At 33.2% G+C, this 20,795-nt stretch overlaps 1 protein-coding gene and 1 long non-coding RNA gene across 2 annotated transcripts; one reads left to right on the top strand and one right to left on the bottom strand.

Annotated features, from left to right (window-relative positions):
* Positions 1-429: 429 nt before the first annotated feature.
* Positions 430-3,983, bottom strand: LOC110684012. The gene is made up of 4 exons (XR_002503718.1): positions 3,375-3,983; positions 3,221-3,298; positions 1,451-1,774; positions 430-1,368 (listed from the first exon to the last, which is right to left on the bottom strand). It is a non-coding gene; the product is annotated as an uncharacterized LOC110684012 (long non-coding RNA).
* A 7,795-nt stretch (positions 3,984-11,778) lies between these two features.
* Positions 11,779-12,846, top strand: LOC110683083 (protein E6-like). Its single transcript, XM_021859435.1, has one exon. It carries the CDS (start codon positions 11,779-11,781, stop codon positions 12,844-12,846), a length of 1,068 nt encoding a protein of 355 aa, XP_021715127.1.
* The last annotated feature ends 7,949 nt before the right edge of the window (positions 12,847-20,795 follow it).

Genomic DNA, 20,795 nt, shown 5'->3' with positions numbered 1-20,795 from the left:
ACCAAATTATAGTTGGTAGTAAGTACATGAGTATATCATCATAAGTGATTGTTGACTTATTACCTACACGAAGAGGGACATACAAGACCTTCTTGACTATGGTCGTAATACAGTAATACAATACACATTACACAACCTATATATTGACATTACTTCATTGTATGTAGGTGAAAGGACCCCCTTAAATTTGAATATGCAGAAAGCCAATTACAAAGTAAATTTAAGGAATAGAAGAGAGGACAATACATTATTCAGAAAAATGACAACAATTTAATTGGAAGCCAAAGAAACTACTTCCTATTACACCTACACGGCTACACATATAAAAGTCATGTTAAAGCATATGTTCCATAAAAAATTGAACGTATAGCACTAAGGGTTTGTTTGGCCAAGCTTTTGAAAAACAACTTTTGTTTCCCAGAAGTAGTTTTCCAGAAACTATTTCTAGAGAAACAGTTGTAAGAAATAGATTTGTTTGGCCCATCAAAAATCAGAAGTGATTCTTAGATTGAGAAACTATTTTACCCTGTTTGGCCCATATTAGTTTTTTTTTTAAAAAAAATTATTTGGGAGAATAAATTAGTATTAATTTCTTGTACATTGTTGTTAATAATAGTTTTTTTTTTTTTGTTAATAATAGTTTTTTTTTTTGTTTTTTAATAGCAAATTGTTTATAATAGCTTATAAGATTAAATTTAATTTAAAATATTGAACAATTCATAAGTCTAAATACTTAGATTTTTTTGTCAAAATATAAAAAATTCATATCCAAAATGTCTGCTATTATTATTCCTAATAAAAGATCCAATAATGTTACAATCCACGACTCATTAGAGAAGTTGCAATATTATAGCGAATAGACTCCATACTAAAATCATGTTCACTTCCTATTTCAACCCCTGGTGTTGTAGCTAGCAATGTTAGACACTCTCCAATGCTACAACCAGGAAGATCGGTTCTTTTTGAAGTTACAGTAGCACTAGATTGAGAGAAATTCTCCATCGCACCAACAATACGTTTTAGCTAATTTTGCATGAGCTTAGCTGTGCTAACTTTAGATTTATTTCCTTTTTGTGTTTTTTTTCCTTTTTCTTCCGATGTTGTATTGACTTTGGTCTTGTCAATGCTTTCACTTTCAAGCTGTTGAGATACTGTTTCATTGATACTACCATCCATAGTAATGTCAACTTGTTCCTCATATTCTATCTCTTCGTTTCCTATGGTAGTCAAGTCTTCTATTTCAATATCATCTTGTGAATAAGGGTTCCATGAAGTTGTAGCAGAAACAATTATTTTAGCAAACATGATCTCTAACTCTGTTAAATTTTGGATTCCAGCTTCACGAAATTTAGCAACACTCGGATTGGCCTATACAAATAAATAAATGTAATTAGTTAAAACTAACTACTTGAAAAAGGCAATGTACAAATTAGATTAATGTTATGCTCACCTGTTCTTGGAGTGCCCACCACTTATCGGATGCAACAATTGTATTTTTCTCATGATCCCATCCTAATCCTGTCTCCTTTTCTACGAGATTCTTCCATGTAGCGTACTCCGTTTTTAACTTCTCCCACTTGTTTTTTAATTGCTTCTGGTCATACTTTTTACCAGACCTTTGTTAGAACTTTATAACCACATTATTCCAACCAATTTTGCTAAAATGAGTGTGTGGTCTATTCCCTGCATGGACCTCTTCAGCACAAACCTCACAAAAAATCTTAGTTGTTTCATCAAACCAAGTTGCTTTTGACCTCTTTACTTGTTCGTTAATCTAAAGACAAACAAAGCCATGAAACGTTGTGCATTACGCATAAGCTTCACCAACCATACACACAACATAATTATGTAATCTGCCTCCCAAGGTCACGCTTTATAAATTCTACCAGCATTATATTGACAAACCTTACAACATACAAGCCGAGTACTCTTTAAATCCAACATGCATTTCATTCCCTAATATATATATATATATATATATATATATATATATATATATATATATATATATATATATATATATATATATATATATATATATATATATATAAAGCCCATAACATGTTCATTAATTTGTTGATGCATAATGTATAGCCAAACTTTATTACTCACCTTTAAGAAAGGTTAGGTAATGGTTCCCTGTCTATAAGTTCTTACAAAGAATATGATACTATGACATCATAACCTCAATACCTCAAAAATATATTTCAACCATTCCACTATCACCTTGTCCGGATATAAGCAAGTAAATTTGATACCAACACAAGAAATGAATATACTAAATAAACATCCAACTACGTACATATACTACACCATTGTCAACATAGATCAGAAATACCCATGACTATAGCCCTTAAATATAACTTTCAATTAGAACGAGATAAACGTCCAATTATATGGCCAAGTGGCCAACTGCCCAAAATTTGCACTGCACAGCTATCAGTGGCATATAATAAACCACATCCATATATGTAGTGGTATAACAGGTACTGCATAGCTTGTAATGGTTAAAAGAGAAAGAAATCGATAATTCATCTTAACAACTTATAATATCAAAGTCAAGACTCTCAAGGAGGCCTTATTTATTTATTTACTCTGATATAGCAACAAGGCACACAATATCGAGGTACTCAGCAATCCCTTTGTCAAAAAACAATAGTCAATTATAATACAATATTAGGAATTTAGGATGTTCTAAAAAAGTAGACACATTTCCTAACTTTACCAATTAATAAAGACCATAGTTCTAATATTGTCCCCAACTGTCAATCTGACACCCCCTTATGCCCCAGAACAAGCAGCCTAGCAAACAACTTCCTATCTCTAGCTTAATGACTTTGCATATTTCTGGGCTCTAATGTTGTACTAGACAACAACTATATCGAACCCACTACGATTACAAATAACTTCAATGTAACATATATGAAAGAAAAGCTTCCGAGTTCTAATTTTTCATTACTGCGTATGAGATTAACAAGCTCAACCCTTACAGATGACATTGTTTTTAGTTTCGACTGCTATTCCGCCTAAACCACATTAAACTTATAACCATACTATATTTAACATTAATTTCATGGCATTGTCCTAACACAGGTATCATTTACCCAGTTTTAAATTCTAAGAATACCCAGAAATTGAATTTGTGTAAACGGTTAGTATTTTGCTAAATTGAATCAAAAATGAAATTTTCAAGATCTATATTCTGGACCAATTCACTAACCTCATTGGCAGAACTTCTTGTTCGTGAAGTATTGGGATGATTTGGATGAGGAGAACCACTGAGATCTATAGCTTTCTCCTATTTCAAAATCAATGCAAAGAAATTAGGGTTCTACCCACAAAAGAGAAAATTTTAATAAGTAAAAAAACATTACCTTATTATTGCTTGGTTGTGTCCTCTTGGGTGGACGAAATGGTGGCGCCGGTGGTCTAGGAGGACCGGATTGCATGTCGTCGGACGCCGTCTTCGTTTGGCCTTGAGGGTTGAGCGTTTCGTGTTATTGGAGAGAGAAAGAGCTGCTCAGTGTTTATGAGAGGTGAAGAGAGAGAGAAGGGGGGTTTCTTTTTTTTAATGGGATATTAGAGGTCTTTTTGTAAAATGTTAAGGATATTTTTGTCCAAAAAAAAGTTTCATTAAATGGGAAATCAGCTCCCCGAGAAACTGATATAGAGAAGCTCAAAATTGGTGCTTCTTATTTTTCCCACTCTAGAAGTTATTTTGGGCTTCTTGAGAAAGTGTTTTTGTTTCTTAAAAAACCCTTATTTAGCCCAGTTTCTATTTCTTAGATAAAGAAACACTTGTAGAAACTAGGCCAAACAGTTACTAAGCCACTAACCTCTCTCCAAGAAGAATAAATAACAGTCAAAGAGTAGTAAAACCAAACTTTTCATTATCAAAAAGTAAAAATAAATTAAAAACGCAACTACTATCAACTGCAACTCTGCATATTTGGCCACCATCTATTGATATAGCTTCTTGACCATTCCCTTTAATTACTCAATCCTCTTGTGCCCACAAATTTGCCCTTGGTTGGCGATCGAGATGTGTCCATTCTTTTAACTATGAACAAAATACCACTTTTGTTTTTTCGTTTGAATTAATATTATCCCCACAATATAGGATTTATATTATAATATGCTACTCTAGCTATCCAATATCCATGTCTAATACAGGTACATGTTTAAGTGTTCGACGTGACTATTATGCTAAAAGTTTGCAGGATTTTGATCTAAAATGAAATGTCAATATATCTTATCTATGATTGAGTGTCGAAGATCTAATACAAGAACTTGATGTGATTAAAAGGTTCGAGTAACATAGATAGTGCCAACTCTTCTAAATTCCTACACAAAATTTTGATAAAGAGATGAACACAACCACGCCTAAATATCTGTTTTTTTTCTAATACGTACTGACAAAGATTAAGGATGTTACACATCGGGATCATAATTGAGGACTGCATGTGCCTAGTATTAACACCGATAGTGAGACACACGTTTGAACTTGTTATATGTACACTGGTTAATGTGATTATGCCCTTTGTTTTTGTTTCCTTATTTAGTCTCATATTAATGTTGAATACCACTTTGCATCACTTTGTTATACACTTATTTATTGGGTTGTGAAATTAAAGCTTATGCAAGGAAACTTATCCAAAGAAACAACTATGGAAAAGCATAAATTAACCGCTCATTTAATAAGTGGTAATAAATTGTATGTATAACAATGAATATATAAATAAATTTGTAAGAACAGTTAATGCTTAGTAATGCTAATTCATTCCAAATTGTAGGAACATTTGTTAATTACTACCTCAAAAAAGGGGTCTTTGTGAATTACTACCCCTAAATAAAAAGTTGTTAATTACTACTTTAAAACTGATGAATTTTATAGATTGCTAACCTTTTCCCTAATCAGCCCCTAATTAGGTGATTTAATCTATTAATGATATTATTATCCGGCTAATTTGTAATTAGTTACTTTTAAGGCATGATTAATTAAATATACCCTAACACTACCTCTAAACCACCACTACACCACCTTCGGCAGCCTACCCCCGCCCCGGCATCCACCCCCCCTCTAAACCACTCATTGCACCACCTCTAAACCACCAACAATCCCTCCAACCCTTGAAAAATCCCTCCTCCCCACCCACCAACGACCCTAGCCCCCTCCTCCTTGTCAGAGAAACCTATTAGGACCTCCCTAAGCTTCCTCCACCCCCTTCCCCCCTTTAATCACCACCCTAATTTTCCAAAATTAAAACCCTAAAGCCCTAAAATTGAAACCCTAGGATGGTGATTAGGGGGGAAGGGGATAAAGGAATATTGGGGATGGTCGAGCAAGGTTTTTTGGCGAGGGGGTAGGGGTTCAGGGTCGCCGCGGGTAGGGGATCGGGGTATCGTGAAAGGAAGGTGGTTTTAGGGTGGGCAGATGGTAGTTTTAGAGTGAGGAGTTGGAGGAGGTAGGTTCGGTAGTGGGTGGTGGGTGGTGGGTGGCCGGAGGTGGTGCAATGGTGGTGTGGAGGTGGTTCTAGGGTTTAATTAATTATTTAATATTTAAAAACAATTAATTACAAATTAGCCGGTGTAGACACCTAAAAATGTCTCCCCAAAACCAAACCCGATGATGAACAACATTTCACCGCCATTATTGGTCGGGTTGAGTATTTAATCTTGTAGTGCTTAAATCTATATTTCTATTTCATAAACCAACCCAACCTCTAGCCCATTTCCCCAAACCATAACTTACTCTTTTCGTGTTTTTTAAACCCGAAATAATTCATTTCGTGTCCTTTAAAATCATTCATTTCGTGTCCTTTTTATAAAAATGTTTAATCCTGTTTTTTTTGGTCCATAATCAGGGTCCGATTCTTAAATAGTTGGATGAGGCTTTAAAATAGCTTTCCAACGATATATTATAAGCCCAAATCCGAGTTATAACGAATAAGTTATGGCCAAAATATTAAACTAGCCCAAACCGAACCTAAGCCCACCTTACCTATGACTCAATGATCATGTGGAGGGTCCAAATTATTAATCCCATTCCTAAACCAATTAGGATTAATTGGAAGCTTCTATAAGTTTCTACAAGATCTTAATTATCCTTTTTGAAAAGATAAGATTAAAGAGTTTGAAATTGAATAAAACTTTTCTTTTTGAAAATCCTATTTCTATCTGAATTGAAAGACGTTCAAAGATAGTCAGATATAATTTTTTTGCCTTATATTTTTTATCCATATTTTATATAATTGGATAGCCCTTGAAATTATATTTCTGATGATATATTATAATATCAATTCTGAGTTATAACAGAAAAGATATGAATAAAATATCAAACTATATCCAAAACTGACACCGTCTCACTATTTCGGTCATATCTTTTATTCTATAAGATATTTTAATCTGATTCTAATTGGGTTAGAAATTAGACTTCAAGATCTTTCCAACGATATCTTATTCATCTTATTCCAATTTGTGGATCAAAAGATATGATAAAAACAAAGACCAAAAAAACTGTTGTCTATCGCAAGAGTTTTATCCGATTCGAATTCTTATCTTATCTTATCTTAATTTTTCGACCCTTCTTTTTTTCTCTATAAATAGAGGTCATATATCCCCTTTTTCAATCATCAACAACATTGATCATCAAATAATTCTCTTCTCTCTCTTTAGCTTAAATACTAGCCACCCTATTCTCTCAAAATACTTCCCCTAATTAAGTACTCCAAGGAGTTCATACAATACCCAAAGTTCTATACTTAAACCAAGGCGTGAAAGGTATAATTAATTGAGGGTTTGGACCAAATCAAATCAATCTTTATTTAATTTCATTTTCAGTTTGATTTATATTTTTTTTATTGAAGTTACTAACAGTTTATTCATGATGTAGCAATTCAAGGAAACGCCGAAAGTGAGTAATTGATTAACTTAATTACTCTTATTTTAATATTGCTAGTATCATGATTAAGTTTATTTTATATTTGATTTGACTAACGTTATCATTGTTAAATTGCTTCCAATATTAATATTAATTCTATTATTATTATTTATTGATCACAACATTGCATGTTAAAGGGAATATGTAATTGAAAATCACGCCTAATAAGATAATTTTGACAACCGGCTTAGGTTCCTTTTTAATCTTATTGTTTAATCAAGTGGTCACGATATTTTAGAATTATATGTTGCATTAATATTAAACCAATTTAGCCTAATAATAGTTTAGAGCAAATTGAATATTTTGTTTGTATGCCTTTGAGATCGCAAGAATCACTTTTCACTATAAGAATCGAGTGGAGGCCAATACGGGCAAATGTGACTCCATGACTCACTTTGTACCATCATCCCCGATCCTCCTTTCGTGGTTCCGAACCATATGGAGTTAGTAATCTCATAGATTATGAATGGGGTGTAACCTTCACGGGTCAATCGTTGTTGCCTATCATTGTCCCTTATCGTGGTTGCCTTTTTATGATCCATGAACGGTTTACAAGTTCCTTAAAAAACTTGTTGGCGGCTCCCTACTTTATTTGTCCCTAATCGTATTATGTCAATTCCCACTTCCTATGAGTGCCAAGCATATTCACACATGCTTTTAACGTAGGCGCATTTCGAGCGACACCTACAGCCAGATAATGATAACATTAATAGATTAAATCACCTAATTAGGGGCTGATTAGGGAAAAGGGTAGCAATCTATAGTTTTAGGGTAGTAATTAACAATTTGTTTTTTAGGGGTAGTAATTCACAAAGACCCCCTTTTGAGGTAGTAATTAACAAATTTTCCCAAATTGTATCTTTTTTTTTCACAAAATTCATACATCTATTATCATTGAAGGTAATATTGGGTGGTAATGTAGGTCTATATAATATTGGGAAATTCTCAACGGTAACCCCCAATTTGTGTAACACTGAAATGGTGACCTTTTTTTTTAGGTCTATTATTCCTTTTTTTTTTTTTTTTTTTATTGTACAATATGACCTTAATTAACAATTTATTCTCACTTATAACCTTATTTCACTAAATGGTTAATTTAAATTAAACTATGGTTAGCCTTTTTTTTTTTTTACAAGAACTTTTAAAAAAAATAAATTAACTCACCAATCAGCCACCCACACGCACCCCACCACCTTCAAATTAAACCTGCCAGCCACCGCCACCCTCCTTCACTACCGGCGACCCTAACCAAGGACCCATGAATGCTTCCCGACCACCGCCTCTCCCTCTCTGTCCTTTGACAACACCGAAACCCACCACCGCACACCAATTCAAACACCGACAAGATTTTGATTGAAGGTGGTGGTTTCGATTTCGGGTTAGGATGGATTCGGTTTCGTGTTAGGAGGGATTTGGTTTCGAGTTTGGGTTTGGGTAGGATGTTCGAATTCGGGTGGCTCGTCAACAAAGAGAGATGGAGGTACGGCGAGCCGGCAAGTGACCATACTATGGGTCGTGGGTCAAAGGAGAAGTGGAAGTGTCGTGGGTCTGGTGGGGTTGTCGGGTTGGGGTGAGGGGTTGGTGGCTCTGAGGCGGCGACTGGGTGAGGCTGAGGTGGAGGTGGTGGATGGGAGAGGCTGATGGTGAAGGTTGTTGGAGGTGGTAGGTTGGGTGGTTTTTTTTGTTTTTCTTTTTTTTTTTTAAGAAAATCTAACCATGGTTTAATTTTTTAACCAAATAAGACTCATTAATGTTATAAGTAGGATAAATTTCTTAATGAGGGTCATTTTGTATAATTAAAAATAAAGAGGGTTACCATTTCAGTGTTATAGAAGTTGGGGATTACCATTGAGAATTTCCCTATAATATTACTATATAAGCACAAGTTAATGTATAAAATTGCACTACTAAGAATATTAGGATGTAAATAACTAAACTTTGATATCAATAAGGATATTTATTTTATATATTATATTTACATTATTATAAGACTAGATTAGGCTCGTGCGTTGCAAGGAATGAAATTTTTAATAGAATGACATAAATTCTTTCAATTTATTATTTCCCCATACATACTTATAAATTAGATCATAAAAACATATCTTTCATCATGAATTACTTAGCAACAAAATATAAAAATGAAAGCAATCTGATCTAATCAAACCATATGCATACGAATTATATATATATAAGAGTTCGATATACAAATTAAAAATACATTTAACTTAAATAAATTGAAGCGATATAATAAAAAATAAATTAATAAATTAAAGCACCTTGGAAATACTGCGAAACACTAGTAACATTAAACGACAACATTAGTTCATTTTGTATAACAAACATCTATATTATTATTACATGACCTCATAGGTGGGTTGCTTTCACAACCGTACGTTTACACATACAAATAACAGTAAAACCTTAAAAAAAATAAAAAAGAACGTCATAGTTACCTAAAATATTTTAGCTCAATATCAATTTTATTTATTCCAACAAAAAAAATTATTTATTTATTTATTGACATAGTCAAATATTGAAATAAAAATGATTTAATATAACCAATTCCTAAAAAATAAAAATAAAATAAAATAAATAAATAAAAACCCAAAAATATAAATGTCATCATAAGTGCATTAGGCGAGAAATTTTTTTATGAGTGGGCGATACGTATACAATTTGAGGAAAGGATGATGTCATCATTTTTTTGTTTTAGTATGTAATAGTTAATAGATGAAAGAGCAACACGCATACAATTTGAGGAAAGGATGATGTCATCAGTTTTTTATTTCATTAATAATTAATAGATAAATTACTTTAAATTATGTCGAGTAAACAACAACCTTTGCATTGTGGACTAATTAAGGACTTTTCACTTTAGAATTTCTTGCTTATATTACGGAAAGCTTTTATCAATCAAGTGTATACCGTATACCAAAATGATGTGATAATGTAAATGATTTACTCCTTTCAAGTCCCATAATACTTGACACTGTTTTTATTTAACTCCACTTCAAATACTTAACACGTTACTAAATATGGAATGAGACCATTAATTAAAAAAAAAATTTCTCTCATTATCTCTCTCCTCACCTTTTTTTTTTGTAAGCCTATCTCTCTTCTCACCTAACTCACTCTCATCCCATTTATTATTTTCTTACAATATTAAATATGTAAAGGAAAATATTTTATATAATAAATAAATTTTTTAAACAGACTCATTTGTAACTTTCTTAAACTATGTGTCCACCCCAACATCCTAAATATTATCGGATGGAGGGAGTATTATATATTTTAGAGGGAGAATTCCATTTCCCCTGGTTGATTTAATCATTTATTACTCAAGGTCTCATCTCTCATGGACAACACACAACATCAACAACATTTTGAAGTCATATATTATCCGCCTACAATTTCCGTATACGAAGAAGCCAATAGGACAGCAAATTATATTGCTTTTTTAGCTTACACACATTGTATTTAGTTATATTTTTCTTTTTTACAAGACATATTAGATTATTAGGTGATGATATTGTGAGAAGACATGTTTGATTCTATTAGACATACTTTGCATGTATGGACAATAATAATAGACATACCGTCAAAATTAATATTTGTTCCGTCTCAAATTACATATCACTTTTTTTTTTTTTTTTTTTTTTTTAAAAGTTACGTTTGTCAATGTAAAAATTCATTTTATAATATTTTTAATTATACTATTGTAATATATATATATATATATATATATATATATATATATATATATATATATATATATAATAAATTGAAATAAATCTAACAACATCTCATATAACTATGATTTTTATAGAGTAAGTATTTTATGTGGCTAGCCACACGATGTGGCCACATTAGTTTATAAGAGTAATTTTTATTTATATGTACGAGTAACTTTAATTTTCACAAGAGTCACCTCATGTTGTACATAAAAATAACCCAAATTTATTATACAAGTGAATTCAAGTAATTCAGAAATAAGTAACTCCATTTGTTCATTTGAGTAACCCCTATTTTTTTGTTTTAAAAAATGAAAGAATAATTCCCCTTATTTAAGAGAGTAATCCTTATTTCTCATTTAAGTAACCACCATACGCATTAAGGTAACCCCATTTACCCATCATCGTAACCCCCTATTACTCATCACCGTAACCTCCTATTACTTAATTAATATTCTTGAATGTGATTATGTGAATTGGCCACATGGTGTGGCTAGCCACATATAAAATTTTGTGATTTTTATAATCTAAATATCATAAATGTTAGTTAAAACAAAGTTATAAATAATGTCAAAAGTTAAAAATATATAATCCAATTTAAAACAGATGAAATACAAAAAAAAAATAATTTAAAAAGTCATGCTATATCATTTATTCCAAAAACAAAGGTGAAATTATTTCAATAATTCAAACAAAAAAATCTACCTAGGTCAAACTATTAAAATTAAAAAATAATGTAGCATGCACTTCTTATATTCATATTGGTACCGAAAATTAAAATTAGGCAACCCTACGTCCCTAAACTTTGAGCTCATTGTGAAGGGCACATGGAGCATGCACTAAATGACATAATTTCTCAAACCCCACCATTTTACAAATTGCCTAAGACCTTAATTCATTCTTCATATCTTCCCTCAATCCCCGCATCATTACCCGCCTCTTTATCCTCTTTTTCTTTTTTGTTTTTTTCTTCTTTTTACCCTCATTAAGAATTAAAAAGAGAGGGAACCACTCATACCAAACAATCTAGGTGTATAAATACACTATAACCAACATTCAATAAAACAACTCCCTAAATTTCCTCTGTTTTTTTTCTTCTTCTTAGCAATGGCATCCAATGTAAGATGCTTTTTCTTGCTCTTAGCCTTAGCCTTAGCCTTTTGTCTCGAAACTCATGCTAGAGATAGCAAGTTCTTTAGCAAAGTAAGCAAAGAAAACAAAGAATCAATTAGTATTGCTCCTATACAGTCACCAACACAAACTCCTTCTCCGTCGCCCGAACCTGATGTTGTCGAACATGGGTACGGGCTTTACGGTCAGGAGACGACTTATCAATACCCTCCAACCACCACAAACCCAACAAAAAGTGATAATTTTGGTCAAGAGAAGTTTGTTTCTAGTGAAGAGTTGAGCAAGAACAACTTTAAGGAATTTGGAATGGGTTATTCCAATGACAACTTTAATGAGAATGGGAATGAGAAGAAAGGAATGAGAGATACTAGATTTTTGGAAAATGGGAGGTATTATTATGATGTTAATCAAGATGTTAAGGAAGAAAGTAGCTTATTGAATGAGAATAAGAATGAGTATGTGACTGAAAGGCAAGGAATGAGTGATACTAGATTTTTGGAGAATGGGAAGTATTTTCATGATATTAGTCAAGAGGGTAGAAATGCTCATTTCATCACTAACAACTATGAAAGTGAGAATGAGAATGAGAATGAGAACGAGAACGAGAACCAACACGAAGAGTTTGAGGAAAAATATGGCCATTTCAACAATAACAACTTCGAGAATGTAAATCACAATGAAAACGAGAAATTTAATGCGGAGAAGCAAGGGATGAGCGATACAAGGTTTTTGGAGAATGGGAAGTACTTCTATGATGCCAAGAATGATCATGGAGTTGGAGATGATGTAGGTTTCCACAACAATAATAATGTTGAGTTTGCCAATACTTTCTCTAGGAATGGGAATGAGTATGAGAATGGTAACTATGAGTATGAAACACAAGGAAGAGAGGGTAATAATTATTATCATGGTAATGAGTATAATGTGAAAGAAGGAATACGGGGTTATAAACCCAAGAAGTTTCCTAATGAGTATGATACTATGGAAGAATATGATAGGGAACAAGGGTACATTAATGGTCATGAAGGTGAATATGTACCATGATTAAAATTTAGTAGAGTTATGTCTAAGAAAAAATGATTTTAGTTTGAGAAGATCAAAAAGGTTTATAGTTTTTTATTACACTTTTGTTTGTTAAGTTATCAAGATGTATGAGTCTTGTTTGGCAATTTTTGCTTTTAGTTATTTGTGTAAGCCAAAATTAGCCACAATTATGTACTCCGTATTTTTCTTATGTTGGAAATGCATCTTTGAAATTTAACATCAAAAACGATTCTCACTAATTATAAAAACAACAATAATACTTTTTCATTTGATTTAATTAGTTATTAACGTTATAGTATAGCATGAACCTTATTAAACTCACTCAGTCACTCCCATATAATGATTTATGAGTGACCCCTCCTAATCTCGTAAATCTTTGTTATTTACTTTTAACAATTTTGTGTACAAAACAAATGTAAGGGAAATGTTAACTTGACTTCTAAAAGGGAATTTAAAAGAGAAATTTTACACAAACACCCATCAGGTGTTCACTTTTCCAATATGTGGCCCTTCCTTTTAAAAATTCTATGCTATAACCTCAAGTAGGGGTGTGCAAAAAAAGATCGAGACCGGAATCCGGACCGGTGTGAGGAGGGTGTGCCCATCATAGGGCCCCTTCACCTCTATGCTCATGACACTTTAAAAGCGTAGGAATTTACACTTTTTTAGAGTGTGTTATGATTTGATTTCTTGACTGTTTGGGAGACCCTTGAATTAGAGTTGATCCTATCATGCATTATGTTTTTTTGTAAGAAACTAGTAAGTAGTCGCCAATGAGTTTTAGAAAAATTCATAATCCTCGTTCATTCCTTTCTTCCAAGTATGGTTCAAGGGATATTTAGCATGAATCACAAGTTATCCGATGCCCAAATTGATTTACTTATACAAGAAATGAGTTCAGGAGTGAGGATACTAAAATAACGTTCCCTTTAAAGGGGAATTAGTGCAACCTCTACTAGCTTTTCCTTTTTTACAATTTCATCACCAAACAATATATGCAATGTGATTCCTAAAAACTAAGTTAGTTGATTTTATTTACACACGTTAATCACTTAAAAATTACACTGCAACGAATGTCGTTATTCTTTGTTTATCAAATTCGTGAAAAGAATAAAAATAAACAAGATTCGCCTTGACTTAATTGATAAAACAATCAATTATTCATTAAAATTCAAATCTTGATTAATGAAAGAATGATATGTATATTAAATTAATGAAAAGTTTGTTTAAAGTGGTCAAACAACACTAATTAACCAATTAAAATTATTTAAACAATAAAAGAAAAGTGATTTATCTAAGTGCTCAGGAAACTAACCGTTCTTCTTTTATGCTAAATCTCCGTCAAATGTGTTTATGGACATTCTTTCTTCTTCGTACCTCAAAGGGCTTCAATGGATGGATTAGGGTTAAAGAGTATTTTAGGGCTTCAATGGATGGATTAGGGTTAAAGAGTATTTTAGGAAGAAAGGAGAAAAGTAGTTCTCCCTCCTTCCCATGATATAGTTCTTGTTTTTGTTTTTTCACGATATTTAAGAATTTGGAAGAGAAAATAGATGAAGTACATTAATAAAAGTGAAAAGTAAAATTATATATAAAAAAAAAGTTAGAGTGAGAAAGTGAAAAAAAGTACATGACATGTACAAAATTATTCAAGAGCAATTTAGAATGTACAATGAATAAAATTATAAAAAATGAGGGTATAATAATCTTTACGTAGTATCTAAAAATTAAAACATGAACAACATTTTGAATGTCTAAAAAAGGAAAACAGGAACTATATTATAGGATGGAGGGAGTATGATAGTAAGATAACTTGAGAGATTAGGGTTTTAAGATTCCTAGGGTTTAGAATTACGTCCTAGGGTTGAACGAAGACCCCCATTTATAGGCGTATGAATCTAGGTTTAGGGTTTTAGAGTCATGGCGTCAGGTTGCGTGCACAACTCTCGTAGTCACGCTAGTGTGCCCAGCACAACTCTTTTACTTGCGCTTGGCAGGCGTGCGCAACTCTAACAGTTGCGAGCGGTGCAGTTTGCCTAATACGAAAATGCGATGATATATTATTGGAAAGCTTTAAATGTTTACTTACCAATGCCGTTAGAATTAGGTTAAAATATGTTTAAGATAAAAATATTTGACTGTTGGAGTGCAAGGGTGTCGATTTTAGGGATTAGTTTGGTATTTTGATGATAACTTCTTCATTTAATTGTGATTATAATTTACCGTTTGAAAGCTCTTTGAATAATATATCCATATTTATAGGCGTTTCATGGAAATTTGATTGTTTATTTATCTATTTGGCTCGATTTTCAACAATGTAAGATCCATTGGATCCAATAATTGCATTTGACCCATTTAAGTCCGTTATTAATCAAGTCTAAACATGTATGAGCAGATTTTAGGTCTAATTAGTAATTGGAAAAGGCTCTAAGGTAACATGGTCTAAAATATAGGTTTTAACTTACTTCATAATGTAGTTCGTAGTCCATAAGACTTCAACTTTGATCTGGCATAAAGAACGGGTTTTTGTAACATCATCGCACTTCTTGTCGGGACAGGAAGCCAAAAGTAGGTGTCTAGATACTCGATGATCAAAGTTGTCAATGAAATAAATCTAAAACTCATTTTGCAAAATTCCTTAAAGATATGGAATCTTTCAGTAGTGTTGAGAATGTCGAAACTATCCTCGATTTGCTAAATGTTCAAGGCAAGTAGTTGCTAAGACCAGAAAATTATTTTTCTAGATTTAGTGCGTAAAGAATCTAAATTGACCCTTTGCAAGTATTGAACGCTATTACAAGTAAAGTATGTCATGTGTGATGTCATGTTATGAGAAGATATCAGTTTTAAAAAAAGGATGATACCCTCTCAATATGTCATCGGCACTATAAAGTCCCTCAATATATTTCTCACTTTAGTCCATGATTTTAACGAAGTAAAAGATGATAAAATGAGGTGCGTTTTGGCGCTCAAAGCCTAGCACTTGAATCGGGGTTTTGTCCATAAATACTTGGGGTCCACAAGATAGGAATACATGTCTCAAGACTGGAGGCATATATCCAAATCCAGGGAGAGAAGAGAAAATCGGTAACTCTCTCAGCAGTTTTGTCCACAAGATGAAAACACACGTTTCAAGACAGGGGGCAAGTGTCTAAATAGGTGCGGCTTTGCCATGTCGTTCTTTATAAAGGGGGTGAACGACACCCTAACTGTTAGGTAAAGCCAGTAAGCTCACTAACTAACCGTATTTGTCTCTAATCGAGAAATGTTTGTTCTCGATGGTTAGGCGCGCCTGTCGACTCGTTAAGCTGACGCCTAAATTTTGTAAAGAAGTTCTACCGTTTTTCGTTACGGGTGGTAGATCACGTTGCTAAGTGAGTGAAATTTTATACAACACCAATGCCATACAGTTTTACGATGTACGTAAGTCATCTTTTTTTGTTCTGCACACTAAAAAAACGAAAAATGTGACATTTCTAAACTCAATACAGTAAAACGCCAAACATGTTTGGGGAGATTTTATGTAAAGCACCACTACGGAATATTCACTACTACAAAATTGCTCAAAGAGACGTAAAGAAGAGTCCATTTAAGTAGATAACAGGTCTCTTTGTTTCAAGAAACCTAATATTACAAATAAGCGGTCTCTTTGGTATTGTCTTAAGAGGTGAATATTAAACAAAGACCTTTAAATATAGATAACAGGTCTCTCTTGGATTTTTAAATTTTTATTTTAAAAAGGAGAGATCTATGTTAATACATGTTAGGTCTCTCTTGAATTGTTTTATTTTAAATTTATTCTCTGAGTTATCTCCATCCTCTCTCTCTCCAACATTTGATTAAAAAAACCTAACAAATGAATTAACCACCACCACCACCATTATCGGCTACTACCACCACTACCACCACCATGATCTACCTCTTCCTAATCTTTCTCATCACCCAATTTATATCCGACCACAATGTCAAATGAAAATAATGACCACCATCCACCTCTATCAGAAGATGATGTCGAAACTCCGGCGCCTTCACTGTCACTGGAGTTCCTCTATCATGGTGAATACTCGATGTCGTCGGGGTTTGCAGAGTGGGTGCATACAAAGTTTCACCTAACAATAGGTCGCCAAATTGGAGTGCTTCGCCACTGTCGCTATTGACGGTTGAAGAATCACTAAAGAATCGGGAGGATTTGAACTTGGGAGAGTGAGGTACAATCATCATTCTTCATCCTCTTTCTAATTTTGCTACTTTCAAGCATTAAATTGTTTGATTTTAATTTTGCTATGAATTAATTGAATAGTATTGATTATACAAAGTGCTGTAAATAAATTTAGCTTAAGAATCCTTGATTTATTTTATTGTTTAGATTTTTGAGAAAATTCACTAATTTTGGGTTTTGTTAGGTATTATACAACAAGCTTGTACAGAGGAATTACTTGTGTCTAGAATGATTTTGATTTAACTATCAACATGTTTTCTAAATTTGTTAAACAATATGGGTCTCGATCTTCTATATCTTTTATTTTTATCTTTGTTATAGATTCAAAGAATATTAAAGAATACTTGTTCTTTAGTGAATTGATCTTTGTTATATAAGGAGCAACAGTTAATCTTTTCTGGATTTGTTAAACAATTGATTCTTTAGTGAGTTAATCTTTTATTCACTAGTTATATATTTTTTCAATTTTTTAATTAAGTTTTCTAAATAATCTCAATTATAATTGATTTATTAATTATGTGGTTTTTTCTTTGACAGATATGTTGTTTTCACAAGGAAGAAATTGGAGTACTTCAGCTACATTTTTTGTTGATACAATTATTTTTGTACTATAGATTACAATAATTTATATACGATGTAAATTTTTTATTGTGGAATTTCAAGTTATTTTGTACTTTGATATGTATAATTTTATACCAATATAATTATTTTACAAATATAACATATATTGTAATTTTAACTAACAAAATCAAATTTTCCTAATTTTTTTTTAAAATATGTTTATTTTTTTATTTAAAATGAGACCAAAGAGACTCATTAAGCCTAAAAAGCGGTCTCAATTTTCTAAAAAAAGATTGCCTAATTAAGATAGGCGGTCTTAGTTTTCTGAAATGTGAGACCGCTTTTCTAATCAAGGCATTCACAACTTTCTCAAAATTGAGACCACTATACTTATCTCTAAGAGGTGGTCTCAGCGTTCCGATTCTAAAGACCGCCTCTAACAAAGTAGTCTATTTGCCAAAGAGACCGCCTCTATGACAGTCTCTTTGGCTAATTTGAATGGGTCTCTTGGGCCAATTTTTGTAGTAGTTATTTAAAGAAACTTTTACAAAAAACATCCAAAATGTATGCTTAGGGCAGGCACAAAGCATGATGTGCATGCAGGTGTAGGAGATTATAGGTACTACGTAGCGAAAAAACATGAATCATATTCATACAGTGCCTAATCCCAAGATCTAATGCATAACACATAAAGAACATATAATCGTACCTTTGAAGCGTGATTCCACGCGCGATCCAGCAAGAACAATGGGAGATAAAGAACCCCATGCGCGATTCCTCTACTTGGTCCACGGGGCACAAGTTAAACTTCAACTAATGCTAGTTAGTCGTGATTGAACGCTTCAATCAACCTTCAACGGAGAAGAGAGACACGAGCTAACCACGAACCACCACGACGAACACCACAAGCCACCATGAGGGGGCGCCGCACGTACGGACGTGAGGGGAAAGGGGAGGGCCGTGAGGTGAGGAGAGTGTTTAGGGTTTTTGGGACATGGTTGCTTTGATGTCAAACTTACTGTAAGTTCATTATGACTTCTTGTTGCAACCTGACGAGGAGAAAACTAGGTCGTTATCTAATCTTCCCTCGGTCAAACTAAATTTATACACACTTAACAAACCTAAATACGAGTATAGAGGCAAGTCAAAGGTCGAACCCAAAGGAACGGTAATGTTCAAGCACTTTCAATTATGCACCTAAACTAGGTCGAAGACGAAGGTAAGAGAAAATACTAACAACTAACAAAACAAGTAACCAAGGAAACAAAACACTAGGAACGGGGATCAACAAGTAATCATGTCAATTGCAACAACTTGGGAAGAGCATGCCAATCAAAGGTTGTGAGGACTAAATGATAAGAGCAATCAATAGGAATCAAAGAGCTATCTCCTAATTGTTAAGATAGGGTTCACTATGAATAACAAACTAAGAGAATCACAATCAAAACCAATTGATAATTGCAATTCCTAAATCAATTGTTCATGTCATTAGCAATTATAATGCAATATAGCATAATTCTCAAGGCCAAATTGAATTACACACATGCAAACCTTCACTAATAACTTTAATCTCAACAATTAATCAACACAATTCCAAAATTAATCACAATTAATCAATCATACAAGTTTCACCCAATTCCTAGCCAACAACTACTCAAACAACATCATCAAATCAACTATCAACTATAGAGAACAAGAATCAACAAAATATCAAGAACAATTACTCTAATTAAACATCAAATATCAAAATCAAACCAAAAAAACATCAAATTAAACAAAGCAATTGAATGAGATAGAGTTTAGAAATGCTCATTGATAATTTAGAAGATCTCCAACACAATTGTCACACTTGCATCTTCAATCTCTCAATCACCATTGAAATTCCTCACTTTCTCTCTCTAAAACTACTCCTAATCTAGCCTAATCTAGAGAGAGAAGCTCTTAACCTAAGAGAAAGAAAACTATTCTAAAACTAAAGAATTACATGAATGAAGAATAAAGGAAACCAAAAACTATATAAACAAAAGGAGAAAAGAAGCTTAAAATCGTAAAAGACCCAGAAACCCGCGCCCGCGGAGAAATCGGCCGCGCCCGCGGAGGGGAACGGACACCCCGATAGCCGCGCCCGCGGCCCAAGCCCGCACCCTCGGGGAGCCCTCGGGACAACCGCGGGTGCTTACTGCCCAAATACGGCAGTTTTGAAGCTGCAGCAACCCCGCGCCCGCGGCAGTTTTCAGGGCCAACTTCAGAAGGCTGTAACTTCCGATCTAAGAATTGTATGAAGGCGTGCGACCTATCATTGGAAAGATCTTCAAGTCTAGTTTCTAACCCAACTTGAATCACCCTAATCCAATTTGTAGAACGTGAGATATGACTAAAACAATGCACAAAGGTCTTATTTGATACTTTGCAATCCTTCGTTTTCAATTGCCATGCATATAGCGTGCGAGGTACCTACAAAACAAGACAAAGAAACGGAGAAGCAAGAGAAATAGCCGAGAAATGAATAAAATGATAAGAAAGCCATTAAAAGCATGCATTTCTCTAAACTAACAGAAAAACACGCGAATCGAGCATTATTCTCTAAAAACACGACATAAACGACTCAAAGGAGCATAGAAATATAAACAAAACATAGCCTAAAGGTGCCATAAATGGCACAGATCACAACCCTAGGCATGGATCTTATTTATAGACCATATCTCTAAATAAGAGTCCATGTCAAGCCCAAATACCTTATCCCAAACACACTACTCTAGCCCAACACTCTACATGGTATGTCATAATCTCATGAGGCCCATTAATGGGCCTCATACTTGTTAAATATAATGGAGAAAGCTGAATGAAGAACTATAAGTTTTAGAAGTTGGTGGTTTTCGACTCCACTTGTTCTCATGAATTTGTTTGTTCTATGTCATTGGGACATGTTTAAAGAGTATATTGCCACAAATTTCATGTGAAATGGTAAAGTATTGATCCTGTATGTGCGTATACATAATTAATTTTTGAATTTGTGCTTAAAATTTTTTCATTTTGCTTACATGGACTATAATTGTAAATTTTAATGCAAATTAAAGTTTTATTATAACGACAATTATGCACTAAAAATACGATCAAAAATTTGAACTTTGATAGTGGCATGAAATTGTTCTTGCGACTAATGTTTATT

Source organism: Chenopodium quinoa, unplaced genomic scaffold (assembly GCF_001683475.1).
Source record: "Chenopodium quinoa cultivar QQ74 unplaced genomic scaffold, ASM168347v1, whole genome shotgun sequence".
Classification (NCBI taxonomy): Eukaryota; Viridiplantae; Streptophyta; class Magnoliopsida; order Caryophyllales; family Amaranthaceae; genus Chenopodium; species Chenopodium quinoa.
Note: the sequence above shows the minus strand (reverse complement) of the source record. Positions and strands in the feature narration are given on the sequence as shown.